At 45.8% G+C, this 19,824-nt stretch overlaps 1 protein-coding gene across 1 annotated transcript in view; it reads right to left on the minus strand.

Moving 5' to 3' along the window:
* Positions 1–7,867, minus strand: part of LOC126188483 (sodium/potassium/calcium exchanger Nckx30C) — a 1,432,322-nt gene extending 1,424,455 nt beyond the window's left edge. The window contains exons 1-2 of the mRNA XM_049930087.1: positions 7,861–7,867; positions 7,094–7,803 (exon numbers count right to left, since the gene is read on the minus strand). Of these exons, the coding sequence (XP_049786044.1) occupies positions 7,094–7,803; positions 7,861–7,867 (717 nt within the window). The remainder of the gene's footprint in view (positions 1–7,093; positions 7,804–7,860) is intronic.
* Positions 7,868–19,824: the final 11,957 nt, after the last annotated feature.

The raw sequence follows: 19,824 nt of genomic DNA on the forward strand, positions 1-19,824 counted from the left end.
AAGTATACGTCGGACCCACGTGTCGCCACTATCAGTGATTGCAGACCGAGCGCTCGCCCCAGTTGTACAACCGACTTTGCTAGCGATGGTTCACTGAAAAAATACGCTCTCATTTGCCGAGACGATAGAATAGCCTTCAGCTACTTCATTTGCTACGACCTAGCAAGGCGCCATTACCAGTTACTATTGATACTGAATCATGTACCGTCAAGAGCGACGTTCACCATTAATGGATTAAAGTTAAGTATTCCACCAGCTACGTCCGTTTTTCTAAATTATAATTTCCTTGTCCTGTTCCAGACCTCACGCCAGCCTGCGTGAGCTAAAACGCGTGCCTTTCGGCTTCCTCTAGTAACACGGTGTTGGCTCTCCTGCCAACCACAACAATTTCGACAACCATCACACGTTCTTCTCTAAAACTGTCAATTAAGCTACATAGCCATTACAATCATCTTTACTTCTCTTCAATGGGCGAATAAGATGAAAGCTTATTTTCTTTATTTAGCAGCAAAATGGAAGTGAAAATTATGGTTCAAAAAGAGTTGTTCCACATTGTAACCTGCCACGCAGAAAACTTACATCATTTATTCTTGTGTTCTAGGTGTCTCATCTATTTCAGGTCCAATATCAGAAACTCTAACACTTTCGTAAATTTTCACTTTTGTACTCTTATGAAATTGATGGAAATGGGTAGCAGTACAATTTCGCTACACGTCATATGTGCTGTATTGTCATACCTCATAACGTATTTAAGATATTATAAATACTTTACACACAGTGGAGAAATAGAAAAGTAAGAGGGTTGATACTTGCAGAATAGATCCGTGTTATAAATAGTTTGATTGCTACCACTTCAGATGTATAATCGTAAGGTTACTGTCAAAAGGAACTAGTTTCAGGGGAACGTGTCATCATGGTGTAAAGACAGTTAACACTATATAAGTCTGCGAGGTTTCGTGGCCGCTGTCATTGAAGGCAAAATCTTCTGGGTTGTTACACTGCGTCATATTTCTTCTGTATGAGCAGTTAACCATGGACACCATAAGATCCTGAAGAAGATAGCCGGCCGCTGTGGCCGAGCGGTTCTAGGCGCTTCAGTCAGGAACCGCGCTGCTGCTACGGTCGCAGGTTCAAATCCTGCCTCGGGCATGGATGTGAGAGATGTCCTTAGGTTAGTTAGGTTTAAGTAGTTCTAAGTCTAGGGGACTGATGACCTCAGATGTTAAGTCCCATAGTGCTTAGAGACATTTGAAAGATTTGAAGAAGATACCAAAAGGGGGGTCGAAACTTTTAGGATAAAAAAGAAATATGACGCTGCTTCCCAACCCAGAAGATTTTACCATTAGTTAAAATTGTGTACGAAAAAGAGTTTTCTAAAATAGACTGATGGAAAAAAATCGCAATACCAAGAAAAAGTTGTGCGACATCTCAAGTTACGCACCAGTCACACAAGAGTGGCGTTAGTAGCACAACTATGAGGATACAACCATGTCTGCTTTAAATCCACGCCGTAACGGTCGTGAGGGTAAGTTACCTCTTAGGCTGGACATGGTGAATCGATGTTAGTCAAGAAAGCCTGTAAAGCGGCAAAGATGCCATTATGAACACCGCATTGAGTTTGAACGATCTCGTGTAATATGACTATTAAAATCTGAACATTCCTTCCGCGATGCTGCAGAAGGAGTTGCCAGAATTGTATGCACTGTGCATGATCGCTGACAGCGGTAGTCACGAGATCGTATCGTCGCAAGACGACCGGGCTACGGATCGCGACGTGACACTACCGAGAGGGAACACCGCAGGGTTCCGGCATGTCATACTGCATCTGCAGCAGCAATTTGACCAGCTGGTGGTGCCACAGTGACACGACGAACTCTTACTAATCGGTTACTTCAAGAACAACTCCGATCCAGCGCCGTCTAGAGTGCATTCCACTGACCCCAGTGATGTCAAGGGAGAGCTCATTGGAGGGTAGAGTGGAGGTCTGTTGCTTTTTTTTCTGATGAAAGCTGGTTGTGCCTCGACGCCAGTATGACCATGTTTTCGTCAGAGGAGGCCAGTTGGGGGCCTGCAACCAACTTGTCTGCGTGCCAGACGCACTGGAGCTGGAGTTATGACCTGGGGTGCAGTTTCGTATGACAGCAGAAGCACTGTCGTGCTTATCCCACACACCTTGACTGCAAATTTGTACTCCAGTCTCGTTATTCGACATGTTTTACTGTCATTCATGTACAGCATTCCAGGGTTACCCTGTTTCCAGCAGGATAACGCTCGCCCACGTACCACTTTTACAACCCAACATACTCTACGGAGGTCGACATGTTGCCCTGGACTGCTCGATCATCAGATCTGCCTGCAGTCGAGAACATATGGGACATCACCGGACGACAGCTCCACCGTCGTCCGCAAACGGCACTAACCGTCCCTGTAAGGAGCGATCAACTGCAACAAGCATGGGTCTCCATCCAACAGACTGACATCCGGCACCTGTACAAAAAAACGAACGCGCATTTTAGCGTGCTTGCATTCAACATTTTGGTGGCTACACCGGTTATTAATGTAGCAACATTTCGCATTTGCAATTGCTTACCTTGCGCCTGCGTTAACCTTGCTCTTGCCATCTTGACCACTTAAATAAGTCACCAAGACAAATGAATTCCCGAAATTTCGCAACCCTACAACATTTATCTTTTTGTGCTGCAATTTTTTTCACCAGTATACATTCAGAAACAACGTACAGCAAATCGAGCTACCTTCCATCTTACTAAGCTGGTAATTAATCTAGCGTGCGAAATAAGACTCATTTGTAATATTCTCAGTTAGTACCGCTAAACAAATTTTCCAGCGCCTTGCAATGTGTGAATACCGTGCTCGTGCTTAAAACAATTATACGGGACGATTTTCTGATATTTTCATAACAGTTTTCCAGGCTTAGGCGGAACGCAGACACACAATGAGATGAGATAAATAGTGTGTGTGTGTGGGGGGGGGGGGGGGGGGGTTAGGGGCGCTCAACGAAGAGATTATCACCAAGGAGATGTCCTCTGTAGCAGGGGACAGCTTCAGTGCCACCATCGTCGAGTCGTAGATTTTTTTTGTTCCCCGAGTGGCCATCTTACCGCAGTATCTGTTGGAACGATTCCGTTTGGAATGGCGAAGTGTTGAAAACAGAGCACAAACACATGAAACTATAGAAAGCGTAGAGTGCAGTACATCGGCTGAAACCGTTTCCACCGTCAGAAAGAGCTAAGAAGAGCGCTATCAGATTTTGTGGGGTTCAAAATGACATACTGTAATCTGTACTGCTTTACTGTACAACTGAGAAATGATACCACGTAGTGACCATTGAAGGACGGTTCTCCGTAAAATGTGTTTACGCCCGAACAGTATATCATTTCAAAACACGGGAATGACAGTTAGACGCTCAGAAAGCAGACTGATTTCTTTTCCCACTGTTAAAATTAGCACAAGAATCCCTATTTTTGTTTATTTCAAATGAAAGAAATTTACGGAGAAGATGTTTTTTCTTCCCCCCTAACCATTAAATATAGCAATACTGGTGGTAATTCTACAGCTGACAAGTAAAGTAAACAGTGGAGTTCTGTTAATTCATTTCTTCTGTTCCATGATAGAACTGTGAAAGGGAGAAAAACATTTTCCGATGCAACATGGCCAACAGTCACGTATTCCGCTATTCGTTATGTACATGATTCAAAACGCAAGCCTTAGTTGATTATTACGTGGCAGGGAATTTTGTTTGATCTAGAGGTTGAAAGACTTTACGATGGCGATATACCCCATTATTTTTCCATACAATCTCCAAATGTCCACAGACATATGTGAGAACGTATCTCTAACTGTTTGGTAGCCTGACAGTGAAAATTCCGCCCTCGGCCCTTGGAGTCATCGGATGACAGGTGTTTGTGCGAACACAGCTTCCACGATGTTCCACCTTGCTGAACGTACAGCAATGACGAAGTAAAGGGCCTGGTCTGCGCTTGAACTTTTCTGGACTGCCTCTCCAGGGTAATGTATTTAGGCGACCTGCGAGCTGGCTACTGCAGGCTCCTGAAAGCGCACAGTGAAAACCATATGGCGTACGGTCCTGATTCTCACTGTCGTTAACACTATTTCCAGAACATGATGAAACAACGTGATGGTGGAGAATAATTTTAGAGATGCGACCGGCGCTAGATTCATAGAAGATCGTAACATTAATGGAAAGAACTGACGGCATAATTGTCTCAGTACATATTTATTTTTAAGATTTTATTCTTTCACATGCCTGTTACCATCTTGCGACACTTGTCACCTATATCATTGAATCAGCAGTGTAAGATGTAACAGCTTGATTAACAAAAGTTTGAAATCGGTTCTTGTACTTAACTTTTCGTCCTGGAATGCTACCACTGTTTTGTGAAAGAAACCAGATATCTAGTGACCATATCTTTCAGTTGCTATAGAGAACACTCTTAGCTGTAGTCGGTGTCCGCCATATGAAATTCGACGTAACTCTTCCTTCGTCGACACTCGTTGATGGTAGTAAACGAACAATTTTGTAAGTTCAAAATAAATACGTATTAATCATTATCTGACAGACGATACCAACAAAATTTCCATTGTTGTAAGAATTGAAGGCGTGTCAAGATAATTTCAAGAAGCAGATAAAGAGCTCATAAAAAATTACAAACTAGAAAGATCACTTCTTACGAGACGGATGTAATCTGACACATTACCTTTGCGATACTTGAATTACAGAGAGGAAGGGCGCTGCTACATAGGATATTTCTACTGCTCTTGATGGAGACTGTGGCAGCAAGATCGTGTTTGTGTGTCTGCGTGGTATTATACTGCATTTCTTCGATCTTTAAATATTTTCTCCTCAGTAATAATAAAGGGTAACCTAATTTCATTATTATTATTTACTTTGGAAGTTAACAGAGCAAAGATCCAGCGCAACGTCATTCACTAAACATTCAGTGCTTTGTGCTTACAGTTGATCGATACTGAATTGAATTTTAGATATGAAGTACATCTTTTGTTAATTCAACAGAGTCAGAGTTGTGTAAAAAAGATTTGATATCATAGCCTAGTCAGTTGTAGAAAAAAACTCGCCGTTTCGAGAAGCACCTCCATGCTATTCGTCAGTAGTAAAACTAGCTACTGCTGCTGTTATCTGTGGCTACCAACAACATTAGGCGTGCTGTCACAGATCAGTGGCAGAAGATACACATGAAAGTGGCAGTTGTCAGTTTTATTCTTAGCGACTAGGATACCACTTACTTTCAAAACTCGGAGTTACATTTCAGAGCTACGCATGGACAATATAGGGTGTGCCAAAATTTTAGGGTCAAAATTGTAAGGCGATAGAAGAGCACAAACTGAGTACTTTGAGAGTAGTAACCAATGCTCTGAAAGGAATATATACTTTTTTATTGACATTAGCAACTGATATTTTATAGGAAAGATTTTTCTTGGTGTTACCCAGTTTCAATGCTGCACGTTGTTACTTGGTTTTCATTAGAGATGTGGCTACCACAGTTGGTAGAGACTGTGCCTCATGTTGTCTGCAAGAGTATACTGTTTAAACACGACGGTGCACCATCTCACTTCGATATTAATGTCCTTGAGCACCTGAGCAACAGATACCCTAGTAGTCGAATTGGAGGGGTGGGGGAGTGTCTTGCCTATGAAATCGTTGGTACATAGAACTCCAGTTGACAGCGAAGAGGAACTTCCTGGTAGGATTGCTAGTTGCATCTCTAAATTTTCGTACACACCCTGCAGACCTCTTGGAAGTACATGGTAGATGGTATTACACATTGGAGCGCGTATTACGATTCCTTCGCGTATTCATTCGAGTGTGTAGAATCGAAAGACTGATTTTAAATGCCTTTGTGAGCGCTATTGTCAGTATATTCTTGTCCTCATGGTTCCTGTAGGAGCTGGCCGCAGCATATTCTCGTTATACAACAGATAATAAGGTTATTTAAGACAGTGCAGTAAATTTTTATGTGCCATAGGAGCTGCCCGTAGTGTATTCTCGTTATACAACATATAACATGGTTATTTAAGACGGTGTACCAAATTTTTATGCGCCATCGTAACGCATGCATAGAAACTGACACTTGCCGCTTTGGAAAGCTGCTATGAACAATACGAAACTATGTTTTCATATTCGGCCTTTAGTTCCTTACCTCAAAATACTCTATTTGTGTTAAGTAAGCACTTCTTTAACATTTTTTCAAGTCACTAAATAATAAGAATCCACTTGTTATAAAAATTTTATTGGCGCGTTGGGGCGTCGTCAGAATACTAGAACCGAACTTGATATAATGCATCGTATCAAGCAGCAACTCTTGTTTTATTGTCCGCAAAATCGATTTTCGGTCACTTAATGACTGTCCTCAGTGCTGTAACATACAATTAAAATTGGTAGGCACTGGTTACAGCTTGAAACCAGTGCCTACCAGTGGTGGGCACTGGTTTCAAGCTGTAACCAGTGCCTACCAATTTTAATTGTATGTTACAGCACTGAGGACAGTCATTAAGTGACCGAAAATCGATATTGCGGACAATAAAACAACAAAATACGGCCAATGCTGATTTTCCTTCCAATTCTATCCACTATTTGGTCGTGGTGCACAGAACACTCCATGGAGTCGCCAGTCAAGTAGCAACTCTGCTAACATCGGCAGCAGAGGTATCACCTGAGGCGATTCTTTGTGTAACGTCTTTGTCTGAAATTATGATGCTGAGTCATGTCCGGTATGCAATAAGTGGATTCTAGTTAATTAGCAGCCAGAAGCAGTTTTAAGGCTTCTTGCGTGACCCTGTGTCAGAACTTATACTCCGCTTAGGATGCTCCATTGTCTACGTAATTTTTACACTAAATATTTGGGACACTACGTGTTATAAGAGTGACGCTGTGAAAGAATTAATGAATGTGCGTAGTATTATTAATAGCTTGTGGGCTTTTACGGTCCATTCTCGTGAACTAGAAGATGGAAATAAGTACGCGGCTCCGTAGGGAGGGTGTGGGAGCGAGCGACTAGGATAGCGCAGGCTGTAATGGCGCGAGCGCTCAACTCACCGATGGCATGAGCTGGTCGGTGCTGCGGACGCGGGTCACCCGGTTCTTGTACAGGTGCTTCTTGACGAAGCGCTCCACGGGCTGGTTCCACTTCATGAAGGACACGTAGCAGAGGTAGAAGCAGAAGAGGATGAGCGCCTCGTACCAGTGGATGTAGCTGTCGCGGAAGAAGAGGATCAGCGTGATGAGGCTGGCCGAGTAGAAGGTGCAGTCGCGGAACAGCGGCCACCACGTCAGCGTCAGCACGGTGCGGCTGAAGATGGCGCACATGCCGATCACGAACAGGATGTTGAAGACGGCCGAGCCGACGATGGTGCCGATGCCGACGTCGTCGAAGGACACGAAGACGCCGATGACGCTGGTGAAGAGCTCGGGCGCGGAGCCGCCCGCCGCCATGAAGGTGGCGCCCGCCACGTCGTCCTGGATGTCCAGCTTCTCGATGATGACGTCGAGCGCCGGCACGAAGAACTCGTCGCAGACGATGGCGAGCGCGACGAACATGTAGATGACGCCGAGCAGGTGCAGCACGACGGCGCCGCGCCGCCGCTGCTCCAGCGAGAAGAGGTCGCGCGGGAAGAGCGGCGCCTTGACCAGGACTTCGGTGTCGTTGACGAACGTGTCGTTGCCGAGCGCGTCGCCGGCGAGCTCGGCCGCGGCGTCGGCGTCGGCGTCGGAGGCGTCGTCCCCGAGCGCGTAGTAGTCGGCGGCGGCTGCGGCGGCGGCGGCCAGCAGCAGCAGCAGCAAGGCCAGCGGGAGGCTGGCGGGGCGCGCCATCGCTGCGGCGTGTGCGCTCGCCTCGGCTGCCGCCGCCTGACTCTACCGGCCGGCCGCGCGCGCCGCCCGGTCGATAGGCAGCCCGCGCGCCGCCGCTGACGACGCCGCCGCCGACGGCGCCACCCCCGTCAGCCGCAGCGCCGCTCCCCCTGCGCTGCCCGGACCCGCGCCAGCGCTGCCCCAGTGCGCGGGACGCTGCCTACCCTACACTCCGTCCTCCGCCCGTGGCGCCGGTCGCCGGGTGTGCGGGCCAAATGAAAGTGTGTCACAGCGGAGAAAACAAACAGAGAGGACACCTGCCGTACCGATATATAATTTGGCTGACAAGGGGAGGCCGCCAATTGTGAAATGCAGATTCGATTCATACTGCGCAAATAGAAGCTCATGGCCAGAGGTGTAATGTGGCAAAGCACCAAGATGCACTTCTCAGCCGTTGTCGAGAAAATCGACAGTTAAAAGAAACCGTTGCGGTGAAATACTCTCTACGATTAATAATTTCCCAAAGCGTCGTGGCGCACCGGTAAGCGCCGGGTTCGTAATCCGAAGGTCGCCGGATCGAATCTCTCGCGTTGCAACCTTTTTTTTTTAGTATTTGTTTTTTGTAATTTAAATATATATACAATTCCTGGCAATCAGTTGCAACAATTATGCATATAATAAGTTGTTGAAAGTCGTTTGTCGTGGAAAAACCGCAAACAAAGTTGTATTTCACAAATGTTATTAACTGTCTTCATAATGTTAACCACGTATAGTTAACGGAAGACGTAGAAACGATATTCCGAAGCGAATACGTAAAGCGTAAGTCAAACCATCGAATTAGAATAGAGACCCCACGAACACAAATTTGCTGTGGCAGCTATGAAATATAAATTCCGTTACTCGCTCGTTACACTTGAAGCACAGATGTTGAATGGGCCGAAACGAGCCGCCGCATAACAGCGTAGTTGCCTGCTAACTTCGAAAGAAGGTAGATGCGGTCCCTAGCGCAACTTATAACATCGTCGAAAATCAGTGCGGACGTGAGAGCTTTGGTACACCCTGTTAAACAAACGGAAAAATGGAAACGGTACAATTGGAGAGCGATCCGCCTTCACCAACATGCGTAAGTAATTCATATTTGAATTACAAAAAACTAATAATAAAAAAATCGCATGGTGCGATATTCGATCCGGCGACCTTCGCATTACGAACCCGAGCGCTTACCTCTGCGCCACGACGCTGTAGAAAATTATTAATCGTAGAGAGTATTTCACCGCAACGGTTTCTTTTAACCGTTGATTTTCTCGACAACGGCTGAGAAGTGCAACTTGGTGCTTTGCCACATTACACCTCTGGCCATGAGCTTTTATTATGCGCAGTATGAATCGAATCTGAATTTCACAATTGGCGGCCTCCCCTTGTGAGCTATTGTATTGTATGTTAACCGGGGACCTAGAAACGACGGAGAGACTCCGTCCCTGCCGCTGCCGCAGCCGCAGTGGTCCACAACCCCACGACGACCACCGCAGTCGCCGGCCGATGTTGCCGTGCGGTTCTAGGCGCTTCAGTCTGGAGCCGCGCGACCGCTACGGTCGCAGGTTCGAACCCTGCCTCGAGCATGGATGTGTGTGATGTCCTTAGGTTAGTTAGGTTTAAGTAGTTCTAACAAGGGAACCTCCCCATCGCACCCCCCTCAGATTTAGTTATAAGTTTGCACAGTCGATAGGCCTTGAAAAACTGAACACAGATCAATCGAGAAAACAGGAAGAAGTTGTGTGGAACTATGAAAAAAATAAGCAAAATATACAAACTGAGTAGTCCATGCGCAAGACAGGCAACATTAAAGATAATGTGCGGTCAGGAGCGCCGTGATCCCGTGGTTAGCGTGAGCAGCTGCGGAACGAAGGGCGCCGGCACGGTAGCTCAGCGTGTTCGGTCAGAGGGTTAGCTACCCTCTGTAATAAAAAAACTGAGTTAATCGATCGACAACGAACTTAAACGGATGTCTTACGACGTCCGACACGATCAGATGCAACGAACGAAACCGAACAAAACGAGATTAAGCCGGCACAGTAGCTCAGCGTGTTCGGTCAGAGGGTTAGCTGCCCTCTGTAATAAAAAAACTGAGGTAATCGATCAACAACGAACTTAAACGGGTGTCTTACGACGTCCGCCCCGAGCAAATCAACGAACGTAAACGAACAAAACGAGAATTAAAAAAAAGGGGTCCTTGGTTCAAGTCTTCCCTCTAGTGTAAAGTTTAGCTTTTTATATAATCAACTTCGCTCTCCAAAATTCCAGGACATGTTCAGATATGCTTGGACATATACAGGATTTGACGGTCTACACACGTCAAAATTTGAAACCGTTGAAAACATATGTTTTGACAGAGCACAGGGAAAACTGTGCGACTGTGAAACTGTTGCATTCATTAGTTGCAGTTTATGTGACAAACTCTTATGTTTTCATCGCTTTTTTGGGAGTGATTGATCCACAAGAAAACCTAAATCTGGCAAGGTAGAAGAATCTTTTTACCCATTCGCAAAGTGAACAAGTTAAGTGGGTCGACAACATATTCCTATCATGTGACGCACATGCCGTCACCATTTTCGTATAGAATATATCAGACTTGTTTTCCTGTGGAGGAATCGGTTGACCTATGACCTTGCGATCAAACGTTTTCGGTTCCCATTGGAGAGGCACGTCCTTTCGTCTACTAATCGCACGGTTTTGCGGTGCGGTCGCAAAACACAGACACTAAACTTATTACAGTGAACAGAGACGTCAATGAACGAACGGACAGCTCACAAATTTGCGAAAATAAAGAAGGTAAACTTTTCACTCGTGGGAAGACTTGGACTACGGACCTCTCGCTTCGCAGCTGCTCACGCTAACCACGGCGCTCCTTTGCTGACACTATCCTCGATGTTGCCTATCTTGCACATAGACTACTCAGTTTGCATATTTTGCTTTTTTTTTCATAGTTCCACACAACTTCTTCCTGTTTTCTCGATTGATCTGTGTTCAGTTTTTCAAGGCCTATCTACTGTGCCAGCTTATAACTAAATCTGAGGGGGTTGCGATGGGGAGGTTCCCTTGTAAGTACTAAGGAACCGATGACCTCAGATGTTAAGTCCCATAGTGCTCAGAGCCATTTGAACCATTTGACTACCGCAGTCCACTTCACCCCTCCGCCGCCCCACACCGAACCCAGGGTTATTGTGCGGTTCGGCCCCCGGTGGACCCCCCCCCCCCCCCCTCAGGAAACGTCTCACACCAGACGAGTGTAACCCCTATGTTTGCGTAGTAGAGAATGGCGGAGTACGCGTACGTGGAGAATTTGTTTGCGCAGCAATCGCCGACATAGCGTAACTGAGGCGGAATAAGGGGAACCAGCCCGCATTCGCCGAGGCAGATGTAAAACCGCCTAAAAACCATCCACCGACTGGCCGGTTCACCAGACCTCGACACAAATCCGCCGTGCGGATTCGTGCCGGGGACCAGGCGCTCCTTCCCTCACGTAAAGCCGTGCGTTAGACCGCACGGCCAATCGGACAGGCTTCGCTGAGGGAACTCAAGAATTTCCTGAACATTGCAATCTCGTATCACCTTTCCCCTAACACGCAATACACTTTCCAGAATGGCAGTCGAATAATGTTTCACTTTTATTTTATCATACACAGCAAGCTCCAAGTTATCTAGGATACAGAATATCTGGTTTGTGCACTTTCCATGCAGAATTCACCAGTGTCTAGAAACACACTTGTTTCTACAAAAATGTCTCCACGATTTCGGCAGACGACTGCGTGAAAACTACACTACTGGCCATTAAAATTGCTACACCACGAAGATCACGTGCTACAGACGCGAAATCTAACCGACAGGGAGAAGATGCTGTGATATGCAAATGATTAGCTTTTCAGAGTATTCACACAAGGTCGGTGCCGGTGGCGACACCTACAACGTGCTGACATGAGGAAAATTTCCAACCGATTTCTCATACACAAACAGCAGTTGACCGGCGTTGCCTGATGAAACGTTGTTGTGATGCCTTGTGTAAGGAGGAGAAATGTGTACCATCACGTTTGCGACTTTGATAAAGGTCGGATTGTTGCCTATCGCGACTGCGGTTTATCGTATCGCGATATTGCTGCTCGCGTTGGTCGAGATCCAATGACTGTTAGCAGAATATGGAAAAGTTGGGTTCAGGAGGGTAATACGCAACGCCGTGTTGGATCCCAACGGCCTCGTATCACTAGCAGTCGAGATGACAGCATCCTATCCCCATGGCTGTAACTGATCGTGCAGCCACGTCTCGATCCCTGAGTCAACAGATGGGACGTTTGCAAGACAACAACCATCTGCGCGAACAGTTCGACGACGTTTGCAGCCACATGGACTATCAGCTCGGAGACTATGGCTCTGGTTACCCTTGACGCTGCATCACAGACAGGAGCGCCTGCGATGGTGTACTCAACGACGAACCTGGGTGCACGAATGGCAAAACGTCATTTTTTTCGGATGAGTTCATGTTCTGTTTACAGCACCATGATGGTCGCATCCGCGTTTGGCGACATCGCGGTGAACCCACATTAGAAGCGTGTATTCGTCATCGCCATACTGGCGTATCACCCGGCGTGATTGCATGGGCTGCCATTGGTTACACATCTCGGTCACTTTGAACAGTGGACGTTACATTTCAGATGTGATACGACCCGTGGCTCTACCCTTCATTCGATCCCTGCGAAACCCTACATTTCAGCAAGATAATGCACGACCGCATGTTGCAGATCACGTACGGGCCTTTCTGGATACAGAAAACGTTCGACTGCTGTCCTGGCCAGCACATTCTCCAGATCTCTAACCAATTGAAAACGTCTGGTCAATGGTGGCCTAGCAACTGGCTCGTCACAATTCGCCAGTCACTATTGATGAACTGTGGTATCGTGTTGAAGCTGCATGGGCAGCTGTACCTGTACACGCCATCCAAGCTCTGTTTGACTCAATGCCCAGGCGTATCAAGGCCGTTATTACGGCCAGAGGTAGTTGTTGTGGGTACTGATCTCTCAGGATCTATACACTCAAATTGCGTGAAAATGTAATCACAGCCGGCCGGAGTGGCCGAGCGGTTCTAGGTGCAACAGTCTGGAACCGCGCGACCGTTACGGTCGCAGGTTCGAATCCTGCCTCGGGCATGGATGTGTGTTATGTCCTTAGGTTAGTTAGGCTTAAGTAGTTCTAAGTTCTGTGGGACTGATGACCTCAGCAGTTAAGTCCCATAGCGCTCAGAACCATTTGAACCATTTTTGTAATCACATGTCAGTTCTAGTATAATATATTTGACCAATGAATACCCGTTTCTCATCAGCATTTCTTCTTGGTGTAGCAATTTTAATGGCCAGTAGTGTACAAGACGTCTAGGAAAATGACGCATATCGGTGGCGTCACTCTAATTTTCGATTCGTAATACATGCCGTAGCTTTGTTCTACTAGGTAGCATATATGTCAGAAAATATATACAAATCTTCCACTACATATTACTGCAACGAAATGGCAGCCCAGTTGAGAGGTTTCCATGGGGGCTGCTGTCGGTCCTTTCAGGGCGGAGTGCAGTTATAACGACTGGAACACTTAAATACGGCAACACAAATGGATACTGTCCAATATGCACATTAAGCTTGCTATAAAGGAAACCGAGAACAAATTTGGAAAGGAGATTAACTGAAGTGACAAAAACCGTTGTGTAGTTGTGTACTGCCTAACACAGTGTCGGACCTCCTCCTGGTCAGCGTACTGCAGCAGCTCGACGTGGCATAGACTCCACAAGTCGTCGCAAGTCCCCTGCAGACATACTGAGCCATGTTGCCTCTATAGTCGTCCATAATTACAAAAGTGTTGCCGCTATAGGATGTCGCATAAATGTTCGATGGGATTCATGTCAAGTAATCTGGGTGGCCATACCGTTAGCTCGAACTGTCCATAAGTTTCTTCAAAAAAAATCCCGAACGATTCTGGCCCGGTCACATAACATCGTTGTACGGCAACATGAAGTCCATGAATGGCTGAAAAATGCCTCCAAGTAGCCAAACATAACAATTTCCAGTCAATGATCGGTTCGGTTACATCAGACGACCCAGTCCACTCCATGTAAACACAACCCATACCATAATGGCTTGCACAGCACTCTGATGACAGCTTTGGTCTAAGGCTTCGTGGTGTCTGCGCCACACTTAAACCCTACCATCAGTTCTTACCAAATGAATTCGGGACTCATTTGACACGCCACGGCTTTTCAGTCGTCTAAGGCATTCCTTGCTAAGAGAAGTCTGGTAGTAGCAAACATTGCTCTCAGTTTGAGGAAGAAATTTCTGAGAAAGTCCGTCTGGAGCACAGCATTGTATGGCAGTGAGACGTGGACTGTGCGAAAATCAGAACAAAAGAGAATCGCAGCCTTTGAGATGTGGTGCTACAAAAGAATGTTCAAAATTAGATGGACTGATATGGTAAGGAGTCAGAAGATTCTCTGGAGAAACGGCGAGGAAAATAACATCTATCTACATCTACATTTATACTCCGCAAGCCACCCAGCGGTGTGTGGCGGAGGGCACTATACGTGCCACTGTCATTACCTCCCTTTCCTGTTCCAGTCGCGTATGGTTCGCAGGGAGAACGTCTGCCGGAAAGCCTCCGTGGGCGCTCGCATCTCTCTAATTTTACATTCGTGATCTCCTCGGGAGGTATAAGTAGGGGGAAGCAATATATTCGATACCACATCCAGAAACGCACCCTCTCGAAACCTGGACAGCAAACTACACCGCGATGCAGAGCGCCTCTCTTGCAGAGTCTGCCACTTGAGTTTGCTGAAGATCTCCGTAACGCTATCACGCTTACCAAATAACCCTGTGAGGAAACGCGCCGCTCTTCTTTGTATCTTTTCTATCTCCTCTGTCAACCCGACCTGGTACGCATCCCACACTGATGAGCAATACTCAAGTATAGGTCGAACGAGTGTTTTGTAAGCCACCTCCTTTGTTGATGGATTACATTTTCTAAGGACTCTCCCAATGAATCTCAAAGTGGAACCCGCCTTACCAACAATTAATTTTATATGATCATTCCACTTCAACATGTGGAAAACACTAACAAGAAGAAGGAACCGGATGATAGGACATCTGTTAAAAAATTAGGGAGTAACTTCCATGGTGCCAGAGGGAGGTGTAGATGATAAAAACTGTAGAAAAAGACAAAGATTGGAATACAGCGACCAGATAACTGAGGACGTAGGTTCCAAGTGTTGCTCTGAGATGAAAAGGATGTCACAGGAGGGGAATTCGTCTCCAGCCGCATCAAACCAGGAGAGACACTGCAGGCGATATCGAAGTGCTAGCAAAGGCACTCGCGTCGGTCGTCTGCTGCCATACCCCTTTAACTCCAAATTTCGCCTCACTGTCCTAAATGGTACGTTCGCCGCACGTCACAAATTGATTTCTGCGGTCATTTCACACAATGTTGCTACTCTGTTAGCACTGACAATTCTATGCAAATGCCGCTGCTCTCGGTCACTAAGTGAACGCCGTAGGCCACTGCGTTGTTTGTAGTGAGACGTAACGCCTGAAACTTGGTTTTGACACTGTGGATCTCGGAATGTTGAGTTCTCTAACGATTTCCGAAATTGAATATCCCTTGCCTCTAGCTCCAACTACCATTAAACGTTCTAAGTCTGTTAATTCCCGTCATGCGGCCATAATTACAAATGGCTCAAATGGCTCTGAGCACTATGGGACTCAACATCTTAGGTCATAAGTCCCCTAGAACTTAGAACTACTTAAACCTAACTAACCTAAGGACATCACACACACCCATGCCCGAGGCAGGATTCGAACCTGCGACCGTAGCCCATAATTACATCGTCAATGTTTTCACATGAATCACCTGAGTACAAATGACAGCTCGGCCAATACACTGCCCTTTTATAGCTTGTGGACGCTGTATTATTGTCATCTGTATATATCGCTATTCAATGACTTTTGACACCTCAGAGTAGAATTAGACTACCTTAACTTGGGATGCGCTCAAGAGCGCATTCTTGGACAACCCATTTTCTAACACACAATACATTCTCAAATTCGGAAGTGAAATACTGTTTTTTTTAACTCGAAAGTATTTTTATTTTTTCAACTCACACTAAACCCCAAGTTATATGGGATACAGAATATCTAGTTCATGGGTTATCTTTACAGAGCTCAGGATAATGTTGAAAACATATATGTTTTTGCAGAAGTATCTCCGTATTTTCGGAATACAACTAACTGGAAACTACAAGACGTCCAGATAAATGACATGTATCGCTGAATAGACCATCTCTCCAAGTTTCGACTCGTAATCCACGCCGTGGCATTGATCCACTAGGGAACAGGCACGTCACAACATATAGAAAAATCATCCATTATGTACTGTTGCATCTAACTGGCAACCCAGTCAACAGATTTCCAGACCTGGTTACTGTCGCTACTTCCAAGGTTCAGATGGTTCAAATGGCTCGGATCACTATGGGACTTAACATCTATGGTCATCAGTCCCCTAGAACTTAGAACTACTTAAACCTAACTAACCGAAGGACAGCACACAACACCCAGTCATCACGAGGCAGAGAAAATCCCTGACCCCGCCGGGAATCGAACCCGGGAACCCGGGCGTGGGAAGCGAGAACGCTACCGCATGACCACGAGATGCGGACCTACTTCCAAGGCAAACTGCAGTTACCGAGCTCCTGAAAGAGGTACAGTAGCAGAAAAAAGAGTGAGACAGGATTGTTGGCTATTCCCAATATTACGTTGTGCTAACTACAAAAGAAACCAAAGAGGAATCTTCAAGGAAATTAAAGCTGAGGGGGAGCAAATAATACGTTTGTGATTTGCCGAGGGTACTGTGGTTCCATCGGAGAAGCCAAAGAACATGGAAGACGAGTTGACCAGAATGGGTAGTATCTTGAAAAGATGAATATCAAAAAAAGTAAGCCAATAACTAAACACAATCGACTGAAATCAGTCAATGTTGTAATTACAGAATTACACAATAACATCTGCTTATAATAATGCCACTGATAGTATATCAATTTCGAAGTTAGATCATAAAATGGACCCAGTTCACAAATTCGCTACGTTATATAAAACTACACTTACATCAACCGAATGAAGTCCTGTGTTGATCTCAGTTCGTATAAGACTCACTTGGCAACACTGCTAAATCAGCTGCCTACATGATAACCGTACTTCAACCACAGCTGTTAATCGTACATCGTGGAGACAAACTGTTTATTGTCGAAGTTTCGTGTTGTCAAAGTAAAGGAAAATATGGTCTCGAAACTAGTCAAACATCTTCAAAAACTCCTCCAAGCTGCATAATGCTCTTGACATTGCTTACCACAGCAACTAGAAAAACAGCCTGCGGCGTTTCCAGATGGCGTGGTTTCAAAACGTAGTGCTGTCACAGTTATCTTTATAATCAACTACCTGAGAAAACCAGCGTTGCCTGCGTGTCTATTTACTCCACTCTTTTCATAATCCATATTCTGCTCCCTCCTCTCTCCATCTCCTCCTCACCCCTCTAATTGTCAACCTCCTCCTCCTCCGCCCCCCCCCCTTCTCTGCCCACCAGTCCGTCATCACCCCCACAGTATTTCGTTCCAGATAGTAAGTAATACGTGTACCAAGTTTGGTTGAAATAGATCCAGGGGCTTAGGAGATAATGCCGTTTGCATACGCGACGTAGACTGAGGTGGTAAAAGTCATGAGACACCACCTAATATCGTGCCGGACCTCCTTTTTCCCGGTATAGCGAATCAACTCGACGTGGCGTGGACTCCAAAAGACGTTGGAAGTCCCCTGCAGAAGTATTGAGCCGCGCTGCCTCTAAAGCCGTCCATAATTTCGGAAATGTTGCCGGTGCAGGATTTTGTGCACTTACTGACCTCTTGCTTATGTCCCACGGATGTTCGATGGGATTCATGTCAGATGATCTGGATGGCCAAATCATTCGCTCGAAGTGTCCAGCATGTTCTTCAAGCACATCATGAACAATTGTGGCCCGGTGACATGACCTATTGTCATCCATAAAAATTCCATCGTTGTTCAGGAACATAACATCCATGAATGGCCGAAAATGGTCTCCAAGTAGCCGAACATAACCATTTCCACTTATTGATCGTTTAGTTTGATCAGAGGACCCAGTTCATTCCATGTAAACACAGCCCACACCATTATATAGCCACCATCAGCTCGCACTGTGCCTTATTGGCGAATTCGGTCCATGGCTTCGTGGGGTCTGTGCTACACTCGAACCTTACCTTCAGCTCTTACCAACATAAATCAGGAGTCACCTGAGCAGGCCACGATTTTCCAGTCGCCTAGGATGCAAACGATATGTTAAAGAGCCTAGGAGAGGCGCTGCAGGCGATGTCTGCTGTTACCAAAGGCACTCCCGTCGGTTGTCTGCTGCCATAGCCTATTAACGCCGGATTTCACCACACTGTCCTAACGGATACGTTCGTTGATTTCTGTGGTCGTTTTACGCAGTGTTGCTTGTCTGTTAGCACTGACAGCTCTACGCAAGCGCCGCTGCTCTCGGTCGTTAAGTGAAGGCCGTCGTCCACTTTGTTGTCCGTGGGGAGTGGTAACTTGGATTCTCGGCACACTCTTGACGCTGCGAATCTCGGATTATTGAATTCTCAAACGATTTCCGAAACAGAACGAAGCGTCTAGCTCCAACTATCATTCCACGTTCAAAGTCACTTACTTCCAGTCGTACGGCCATAATAACGTCGGAAACCTTTTCTCATGAATTACTTGAGTATAAAAGACAGTTCCGCCATTGCACTACCCTTTTATACCTTGTGTACGCAATACTACCGCCATCTGTATATGTGCATATCGCTATTCCATTACCGTAACTTGCGTTGTCCCTCAAAACTATGTTCTTGGACCACCGATTTTCTAACACGCAGTAAGCTCTCGACGCCGCAGTGACATACTGCGTTTTTAGCCCTTTGACACGTGTCTGTACTCGCAAAAACATATGAGAGGAGTCTATCGAGATCCCCGCCTTCAACTAATAGAAGGTATTGATATTAATCGAAACATCATCATATTTGGTGAGACAGAATTGATAAGAAAGCATTTTTTGATACTGTGACCACTATTTTAGTACAATATGAAATACAACATTGCCGGCCGCGGTGAACGAGCGGTTCTTGGCGCTTCAGTCCGGAGCCGCGCGACTGCTACGGTCGCAGGTTCGAATCCTGCCTCGGGCGTGGATGTGTGTGATGTCCTTAGGTTAGTTAGGTTTAAGTAGTTCTAAGTTCTAGGGAACTGATGACCTCAGATGTTAAGTCCCATAGTGCTCAGAGCCAAATACAGCATTATAATTTACTTTGTAACTTTCCTGAGAGTGAATAACTAACTCTCAATTTTACTGATCCACGTCAGAAGATTTGCCCATAATAAATAACATTCTTCACAAATAACATCAATCCGTTCTTTGATTTTTCGTGTATTTGTAACATATTTGACCACTTTTTCTGTTTAATCGATGTGGGCACATGAACCATGGTCTTTTTGGAGATCTTCCATTTTCCGCAATCTTCCCCTGTTGGTTAGCTGTTCTGTGGCTTGTAGAACTGTCGCCTTTCAGTATGATAGAAATTCTCCCTTTATTACATCTGTTCTCCTAGTACAGTGAAGAGCCAAAAAAACTGGTATAGGCATTTGCTTTCAAATACGGAGATACACTATGTGATCAAAAGTATCCGGACACATGGCTGAAAATGACTTACAAATTCGTGGCGCACTCCATAGATAATGCTGGAATATGGTATTGGCCCACCCTTAGCCTTGATGACAGGTTCCACTTTCGCAAGAATACGTTCGATCAGATGCTGGGAAGTTTCTTGGGGAATGGGAACCCATTCTTCACGGAAT

The sequence above is a fragment of the Schistocerca cancellata genome, chromosome 5 (assembly GCF_023864275.1).
Source record: "Schistocerca cancellata isolate TAMUIC-IGC-003103 chromosome 5, iqSchCanc2.1, whole genome shotgun sequence".
NCBI lineage: Eukaryota > Metazoa > Arthropoda > Insecta > Orthoptera > Acrididae > Schistocerca > Schistocerca cancellata.